At 38.8% G+C, this 10,156-nt stretch overlaps 1 protein-coding gene across 6 annotated transcripts in view; it reads right to left on the reverse strand.

Moving 5' to 3' along the window:
• PICALM (phosphatidylinositol binding clathrin assembly protein) overlaps nt 1–10,150 on the reverse strand; it is a 74,568-nt gene extending 64,418 nt beyond the window's left edge. For all 6 annotated transcript variants that reach the window (XM_035898017.1, XM_035898009.1, XM_009642430.2 and 3 more), the window contains exon 1: nt 10,079–10,150. In XM_035898017.1, the coding sequence (XP_035753910.1) occupies nt 10,079–10,106 (28 nt within the window). In that variant the 5' untranslated portion in view covers nt 10,107–10,150. The remainder of the gene's footprint in view (nt 1–10,078) is intronic.
• Nucleotides 10,151–10,156: the final 6 nt, after the last annotated feature.

The raw sequence follows: 10,156 nt of genomic DNA on the forward strand, positions 1-10,156 counted from the left end.
GAATGGTCTCCATTGAACACAGAGAGTGAAAATGAAGTTGTATTTTTCCAGCACTGTACATTAAGTTTTACTGATTTTCAGTAGATAAAGCAAAGGACCTTACAAAGGGGAACCCACCCTCTTACAACAACACTGTTATGTCCAAGTTTCATAAATCCAGATCAGCTCTTCCCCTCATCCCCCAGTTTTAGAGCTCGTTCATGAGCACTTCATTAGTGACCACATGGTCATCAAGTCTCACAAAGTTTGGAGCAAACACAGAGCTTCAACCCCTTAAGTTTGAAACTGGACCGGTAAGGGAAGTTATACACAGAAAGAACTCCTTCATATCCCACAGCTTTCAGACCTGAACTTCTCTATTTACCACGCACAATATGTCCCTATCACAAAGACCCTCTAAAATAAACTAAAGCAAAAAGCAGAAGTAAATATCATCTGCCTTTTGGTCCTCAGTAAAAGGAAAGATGACTTCAACTAGATTCTATCTTTAAAAAAGCAATCGTTTTATGAAGAAAAGCTCTTCCATTTGCTTCAAAGTAAGATTCATTCAATGGTCAAAACCTCAGAGCTAAAAAGAATATGGAGCTATAGTAAAAATAGGTGTTAGAACATCTTGTGTCAGCCGTACTACATACCAAGAGGCTGACCATGTTCCTGTCTACAAAGGCTCCTCGTTAACAGTTTAAAATAAGGACAACAGCATCTCCTTCAATGCATTCTATTTTACTTACAGATAGTTATATGTGAAGAAAGTCTCCTCATAAAATAGTTACTGTGTGTAAACAAAAAGCAAAAAACAACAAAACACAAAATCAGCCCCTGGAAACGCAAGAGCTTCAAATTCATAACACGGCAATTCCAAACATCAGAGGTTGAACTGACTGTGCTGTTCCCTGGTATTTGAGAACTAAGACAAAAGCTTCTCTGGATTTCCATCCACTTAGATGTCAAATTCAGCATTGAAACAAACTTCACATATTCCATATTTTTAATGCAAAGTATTCTGCTAAGAAATGTACTTAATTTATGTTTTAGCTTTAATTACATTTGATAGGCTTAATGATGCTACTGTTGAGGCAAAGCATTCCAACTCAACAGATGTGGAAGAAACTTTGAGCTAGCTCCCTGTTAACTATCAAGAACTTAAAAATATAAGTCTGTATTCAAACCATCATTTTCCCCCAAAGGCCAACACAGCATGCTAGTCCCTGTGTTTCAAACAGCTCCCAGCTAGGAGTTGTGCATCCTGAGCTTTTCCATCAGACAGCTAATCAAATGCAGCAACTTACTATGCAATTCATATCCTTATTACAAATAACTACGGCTCAGGAATGCAAAAGTGTTCATATTTGGTTTCCATTGACTTTTCTTTCATTCCTATGATTAAAATCCACTTCACGTATATTCTTGATATTCTGAATTTTGTTCTGCAATGCTGTACTGTGACACTCATGGCTGAAATGCAAGCTTGCACTCAAGAAAGAACTCCTACTGAATTTAAGATGGGTTATTAATATATTACAAAAATTTTATCAAAAGGATAATAAATCCAAATTCAGCAATTTGAATAAAAAACAGCTAATTAGAGCATGTCTACATCAATGAAAGCAAAGTGACATGGACTGTCACTGTGAAAATTAATTCAAAATCTACCTAAGAATTCCAGTATATTTCTAAATCGTAAACAAACTTGGCTTGTCAAGAGGGAAAAAGAACACAAGGACATTGTTCAGAAAGGCATTTTTTCCTGTTTTTCTGCAACTATGCTTTGAACAGTACTAGTTGTAGCTTATGATGAATAAAAAGTAATTGCAGGCAGAACACCTGAATTTCACCCCTAAAACTTAAACTGACATAATCATTTATGTAAATATTAAACTTAAGTACCTTTTGTAAGACAAAAGAAAAGGATGAAGGCATTTCATGAGTAAGCTGGACTGAATGAAGCTAGCTTTACATCAATACAGAAATGAAGAATTGCTTTGTGAACAGCTGTATGTAGCTGCTGTACATAATATTTACTTGAGTAAATATTCCTAAGAGACTGATTTTTAATTTAAAGTTGATTTTTATCTCTTCATAACAGTATATTTGCTGAATTACAAACACCAATGGTTTCTGGCAAATAGAAAAAGGGACAGACAATTAAATCCAATCAAATTACACCACCATTCTCAGCATAGCAGCTTAACCATCACAATAGTTTAAACAACTTTTAAGATTTCACCAAAAAAATAAAGTCAGGTCAAGAATACATGGAGTTGTGGACCAGAAAAATTCATAAAGTTTGAAATAGGTTGCGGTGATGGCTGCAACTATTATGACAATACTGGGTGGGGAGGGAAAGGAAGGGGATAAATCAAATTAAAAATTCAAGTGTGACCCAATTTCCAATTAAATATCGACCCATTTGTTAGCAAGAGGGGAGATATCAGCCAAATAAGCCAAGTGAGACTGCAAACAAATGTAGGTAAAAGCTGATGTGATTTCTGAATATATGGAGAGAAGGAGGGGGAAGAGGGACACAGCACTACATAAAAAAACCAAGAAGCACACACCTGAAAAGCAAGGGACCAGTACAGAAACACTGCCATATCGCACTACAGCTCATTATCCACCCCAGAAGAATCCAAACATCGCCAACAGCAAAGCAAGTTAGGAGCAGCCCTTAGGAATGCCAAAGAACATGAAGACACCTATTTTCTACCATTTGATAGCCAAGGCCCTCAACCTCCTGACTTGACAGATAGAGCAACAAATCACTGACAACCAGAGCTGCTCTGAGTGGATTTACTGCCAGATTAAGGCAGCGAGAAAAATCTACAAAAAAAAAAAAAATTAAACATGTTTACTTCTGTTTCTAACCTGAGTTTAGTTTAAAACTTGGTACATTATCCATTTGGGTCTTGAAATTCAGTTTACTACTCCAACTTCAGGAACTTATGCTGTGCAGCAGAACAGCAATGGTTTGGGTTTTTTAGGGGTTGGGTGTGTGTGTGTGTGTTCTGTTTTTTAACAAAACTAATTGAGGAATGATATGAATTTAATCACCACCTTTTTCAACAGGATAAACCCCCCAGTTTTTATAAGCTATTAATGTGGAAAAACTTTTTTTATACACTAAATATTTGACTAGGAAACAGTGTTATTAAAGATTCGTAATTTGGGCTTTAAATCATATTAAATGAACTATTAAAAGTTGGCAAAGGTTACAAACAACAGAGATACTTTGTTGATGTCATAGCACGCAGTTGGAAACTGGAATAGCTGAGCTACATGCTACTGCAAGTACCATATTTAGAGTAAATATGTGAAATACCAGAGCACAGTTTCAACCCGTGCAAACTCATCACTTCCTACCTAAGCAAAAGAATCACCACTGCTAGAACACACAGATGTTGTGACTGAAGGACTGCTTGCTCGGGAGGAAGCAATAAAGAACATTAAGTAAGGTTTCAAAAGTGTCTTTTCAGGAGAAAGGGAAAAAGAAGGGGTTGATGTGGAGAGGTCTTCCTCAGTAAGTTAACATAGGTCTGAAGGAAATTATATAGGAGAGCTCAGAATGAGTATAAAACCCACCTGCTGCATTTTTAATTTTATAGGCCATGTATATGTCATGACATGAATTAAAATAAAACCACAGGTTTTCCCTTTATGCCACCACTGTTCAATCCAGTAAATTTTCTTATGTTTCATGCTAGGAATTGACACTCCCAAGGTAACCTTTGGTGTAGATCATGTTATCTTACACCCTCTGTTTTGAGGTAAATCTTATCAAAGCCTAATTTACTCCTGTTTAATATTGCAAATGATCCAGATAAGCATTACTTTAATAAAGCTCCTTTAGCAAAATAGCACAGGAGATACTTAGTCAGAATCGGAAAATCCAGTGTATTTGTTAAGTCTTTATGAAATGCTTAACTTCATTAAGTTATTTCCACACAGTAAGTTATTTTCACACAGTTAAATACAGCTTAGTTTCTGAAGTCTCAATACCCAATTTGTCACTCGTACCTTGGATTTGCCATCAGTAGAGCTGATAGTACCACAAGTTAACACTGAATTTACTAACAATATTTTGAGGTTTAGAAACTACTAGCTAATTGTCAGAGCTCTAATGTAAAGCTAGGGGTGAAATACAAAGCACAACAGTATTTCTATTTCTTTTGAGCCTAGAAGGATACATAGTTAACAACATTCATAACCTGCCTGCTCACCGACACATTTCGCAATGGAGAAAACTGCTAGAAGAGCAAGAAAAATATCAAAACCAACAATTTTGTATCAACATCAGTTTCTTTCCTTTCCACTTGGCTGCAGTTTTTTGGCCAGTTATTTCTTGTTTACTTCTAATCCAGTGCAGACGTAATCAGTAATAAAAATCTCTCTCCTACCTCAGCCTTGGCAAGATAACATCCAGCTCCGACTTAAAACTACTTCTAGTGTTAAGACTTCTGCCAGCAGGAAATCTAAATGGTTAAATTCACACGTGGATGGACACAAACCCCAGTTCTTTGACACAAAGTTTTTCATTGCTGCAGCAGAAGAGTTTGCTAAAATACTCAGAACACATACTTGAGATTATTGCCTTAAACTTGTATTATGAACTATTTGGAAATGTTTAATAACTATCCCACTAGAGGACTTCAAGGTTTTACAAACAAGTCATTTACAATGCTTACCTGACTCTTCTAACATGCTTGAGAACAGCTTCTGCATGGTTTACAGAAAATAAGATTGTGCATATCTGACCAGTAGTAACTGGGTTATTTTTAAAGAAGTAATTGATGTTTGAGAACTAATGAGTGAAAAGATTTTAAAGATATCAAGAAACTTTAAATTTAAAGAAGGCTGTTAAAAAATTAAGCTTTCAAATACAGAAGGTGTGTCTCTTTCAGAAAACACCTTGCATTTTCCAGGGAGAGTATGTCAGTAACATTTTACAAGTGAACTTTCCCAACCTTCTACCAGCATCACTTACTACTGTAGTGTACTGATCATGTACTTTACATAAGGTAACACACATGATGCAAAAAAAAAAAAAAAGAGAGAAGCTTTAAATTCCATGTTGGATAAGTCATCTCTTTTGTATTGTTACGCAAACTAGTGTTACTTTGCGAGCCAAGTCACTAGGAACAACTGAGATCTTTCACATCTACAGATCAAAAACTGATCTTAAGATTAGGAACGGAAATAGATCATTAGGTCCCAGGCTGAACTGCAACACAATGCCTCTTCCAAGCATCACTTTTAGAAGGTATGAGAGATGACTGCATCATAAAAGAAAAAAAAAAAAAAAAAAAAAAAAAAAAAAAAATCACAACTAGAGCTACAGCCCAAAGTTACATGACACAGCTGATGAGAAACAATGGCAGCATGAAGATTCACAGTCAGCTGATTGCAGGTGTCCTACAGCTTCTCCTCCTTAGTTCCTGCCTCTTACTTCATCCGAAGTAGAATACTGCTTCAGGCTAAGTAAAATAAAACAGCTGCAGAACTAAATGGCTATTCTTTCTGCAAATGAGCAGCTGTGGTAGAAAATTGGCCCTCTGGCAGTCTAGAGGAGCATGATAGTTCTCATACTCTACTACAAGGCACAAACAAATATGCCAAAGAAATTCTAGTAAAAAGTCAGGAAAAGTTGGCTAAGGAAGAAGTGATAAAGGAATCATGGAAGAACTCAGAGAGAGAAAATGAATACTTCAAAGGAAAGTTGTAATAACGCAATTATCTGTATTTGAAATAATTACAGTTACACAGAACAGTTCTAAGCAAAAACAACAATGGACTGCCTCCATAAATTTAAGTCAACTATAAAATGGGAAGCAAAGCCACGAGAAACTTCAGGTAATCCTGCCAAAACCAGAAAGTATGAATTTGGTGAAGTACTGCAATACCATAAAAGGAATGTGGATAATCTATTTCTACTGGAGAAAAGAGTAGTATCCACAGATACCAGGAGTTAACTCACCACATCACTGAAATAACCCAGTTACCCTTCAGTATATAAAGGCAGGTAAGCACTTCAAACGCTGTTTTTTCCCAGCTTTGCTACAAACCTTTTGTGAGATCCAGGGAAAAGCAATGATCCTCGCCCCTCGGTTATGCAAGATACTCTCTGCGTACCATTTCATTGGGAAACAGAAGCTGTCCCCAGCACAGACATAAAGCAAATCTTCAGCTGGAGCTTTATTTGTACTAGTAGTAGCCTCCAGCCAAAACCAAAACAGCTGACACTAGGGACTTGGGAAATAAGTTCCCAACAAGCTCAATTAAGTTTACTTTCACTTACGTAGCTTATCACAAACATCTACACAGCAAAGGGCAGGGTGCTCATTTACCATCTTCCTTAGAAATACAGATTTTTTTTTTCTTCACAATAAGAAGTCAAGGAAGTTACGCTCTGGCATAACTATAGAGAGATTTCCTGTTAAGAATGGATAATTACAGCATTGCAACTTCCTTCCAAGCCATCCATCCACATTCTCCTTTAAAGAGCGCTACTCCATTAGCTACAAGCAGAGAGGGTTACTATGCCATACTCATCCAAGAACCCAACCCTAAATGTGTTTCGCATCAAAGCTGTTTTAACTACACTCCACAACATGCACACGTACACCAACTTTTTTATGCTCCTGAAATATCGCTGCTCCAGCTGTTCCACTGAACTGACCTAGTGAAATCTCCTACTTGGCATTAATTATGTATCTTCTGGTTTTCCTAATATGAGTTATCCACCACACATACCTATGGAAACACCACCCCCCACCCCTTCAATAGAATCATGTAAAAAAAAAACCTGAAATCTGGCTATAATTTTTCCAGCATGATTTACATTCAAACAAGCTAAAGTGCTTGTTCTCAGCATCACTATACAGCACTGAACACAGCAACCAAAAGCTAAATGCAAAAGAAATGGCTGCATAAATCACAGCATAAAAGTTAAACCCACAAACCAGTTTTGATCTATCACTGCTCAGAGACTTATGAAAACTAGGACAAAGTCCTAGCAAAACTAGGTTTTCTGTAAAGGAAATTTCATGGACTACGCTTTGAGGGTTTCAAGACTATTAAACCTGTCTGATTACTGTAAACCAAGTAATCCATCATTACAAAAGCAGCACCTAGGTTACAAAACAGAGAATCCTTATCCCAGCTATAAGACTGGGCCTCCAAAACAGTAAAAAAAGCCTATCCTGAGTGCAAGTATATAACCATAAGTTATATTGTTACTACCTATCATAAGCCGCGTCCAGTTGTAAATTAGAATTGTAATTCTTTCTCTCTCAAACCAAACAAGGAACTAAGCTTTGTAGCGGAAGAGAAAGAAAGTTCTTTGGAGTAGGTTATATTTTTATCATTATGGGCTAAGAATGCCTTTTGGCATTCTTTGGTTAGTAAGGTAACTGTCACCGAGGGAAATGTAGAGGGAATATACAAACCTAGGATGGGGAGCACTTCAGTTTTGGAACTCCACAGGAAGTCAAGAGCAACATAAATAAGGATAGGAATAATCACGTGCATGGGTACCTATGTTGGATTTCTCCCCATGTGTATAAGTTAATGTGAGGCTGAGTTACTTAAATGTGTTTGTGATGTCTCAAGCTTAATAAAGAAAGAGTTTCATAGGCAGGACAGACAGAGATTTTGAGATCTGTACAAGCAATACAAATACCACACTAACAAAAATGTATGTCATGGTCACAGAAAACGCTACAAAAACTAAGACTTCATTCCAGGACAGTATTAGAAAAACTCAGCTTCTCAACTCGTCCAGGACACAACCTTTAACAAAGGAAGTTTTAACTGTCATTATCACAATAAACACTAATTAGAAAAATATTTAAGAAGCATGCCACATATGAAGACTGGTATATTAATTGTCATTCACAGTGAGATGTCAGTTTATAGGTCTTATCTAGTAGTTAAACTGCTCTAAAAGGAAGATATGTGCAAATAATTCAGAGGTGGGGCTTGAGTCACAGCTTGTGCAAAAAGCATTAGTTTTTAAACATACAACCATAAAAGGTATGAACAAAGAAAATTTTCAAAATATGAAACCATGTGTCATTTCCTGATGCCAGGAACAGAGACTCCCAACAAATTTATTAGGGGCAGCATACAAAACTTACGTACCCATGATCTATTTTAAGCACTAAGAAAAAAGCAACTGGTAGCAAAACTAATAAAAAACCCCCAAGTTTTCTTTGCTCTGATAAAAGAATTCTCTGAAAAAGAGGCAGGACCTGGGACCTTTGACAGTCTAGAGCAGCCAAGGGAACTACAGAAACAGGATTCTTATGTAGCAACTACATTATGTAGCTTTCTACAGAAGCTCAAGCACCCTTCTACAGCAGCATCCTATAGGTCTCAATTGGGATGTCCCATAGCAACCATGTTCAGAACAGTACCCTTGTATACACACCCTTGCATACGTACGCCAGTCTGAAAAGCAGTTGTCTGGTCAGTTTGATGCTCTTTTTCAGAAAGCTTATACCATGAAATAATTCAGCTGCTAAATGCCCTATTACTGAAACTGTACTTTTAGCACTATTCCGGGCTAAACCTGACAAAGTTTTTTTTCCAGAAAGCCTCTCTTCTGTTGTGTGAAATCCAGTAACACCACGACTTCATACATAAGCCATATGACAAGGTGTTTTCTCTACCTGAGACTAAGTTACTTAAAGCCCAAAGATTTCCTCAGCCCTCTGACACCCTGGGCTGACCAAAAATAAGCAAGCGACTCAGTTACTACCCAGTCTTCAGGCAAGAGATGAAATGGAAGACGGAGTACCAGAAAGGAACTGAAGCAGCTTCTTCTGAGGCTACCCTAAAAAATTGATCACATCTCTCTCAGGTCCTTGCAGAACAAGAATTTCTTAAACCTTTAAGTCAGACATGTTTTGGTGGAACAAAGAAATAACTACAGTACAATCAATCCTAGTACTATCATCTGGTCTTCTCATTTGGATATAGAGCTGAGTTGAAGGCACAAATTTAAGACACAGCAAGACCCAACCTTCTCCTCACAGACGTGGGTGGGAAGAAAGGAGAAAGCATGCATACAGAAGGCACAGCCACACATCCCTCTCCAGTATCTTTCGTTACATATTGGGGTAAGTGAAGGGGGGGGGGAGAGGATAGAGAAGGGTCCTTAAAAGGCCTGGAATAAACAGATGCAAGATAATCAGGTATTCAAGCCAAGAACATCCTCAGCCCTGTGACCTTACAGCATAGTGGGAGACACACTAATATGAACTTCAATGCTCATCATTCTCTTTGTGATCACCTGGATGGAACAGAGTTGACAGAATACCTTTTAAGCCTCCCACTTTGGATCTATTTTTAACAGAAGCTAAAAAATGGCCAGTCCCTGTATGGGATATAAAGCTCAGATACTGAAGGTCTAAAGAAGTCCTCTTAGGCCCATCGTCCCAAGTGAAGGAGACAGGCTAGAAAGGATAAGACTAAGAACACCCTTAGTGAGCGAGATTAGCCCCTCACGCACTCATTTCACATTCTCCTACATGGAAGACTTATAAGAATAATAAAGAAGCTTTTTTTTTTTTCCTAGTAGACTATCTGGGAAAGAATTAAGATAACTGATCAGCTATTCCTTCTTGAGACTCCTGCACCTCCTCTACAGAACGGCAGAGTGCTGCCCTAGCAAAACACAAATGAGATCAATTAATTACAGCCCATTCCTCTGTTCGCCCTCTGTGGTTCTCCCTCTCCAAGAAAGGGGCACGGGGCAAGTCCTGTCCTTCAGGAGCTCACATTGCCCAGGGCCCTGGGCATAGGGACGAGCTACATAAGGCCCCTCCTGGAGAGCAGATAGACTGAACAGCCTCTCCCAAGCGCTCCATCGCCACGTCCCCGATCCTACCTCACACCCCCCCACACACCGAGAAACACAGAGAGCTCCTCCGCCCGACGAGGCTTCACGTCCCCGCGAGGCCGGTGGGAAAGGAGGCAGCCCCACAGCGGGTCCTCCGCTCCACAGGACCCCGAGGCAAGGGGGAGCCCGGCGGGAGGCTGAGGGAAAGCCCTTCGGCCGCCACCCCTCCCCGGTACTCACAGTCCAGGTGCTTCTTCTTGGGGCCCATGACCTCGTGGGTCGTGGCCTTGCAGACGGTTTTCGAGCCCGCCGAGCCGG

The sequence above is a fragment of the Egretta garzetta genome, unplaced genomic scaffold, assembly GCF_000687185.1.
Source record: "Egretta garzetta isolate BGI_Z169 unplaced genomic scaffold, ASM68718v1 scaffold20, whole genome shotgun sequence".
Lineage (NCBI taxonomy): Eukaryota > Metazoa > Chordata > Aves > Pelecaniformes > Ardeidae > Egretta > Egretta garzetta.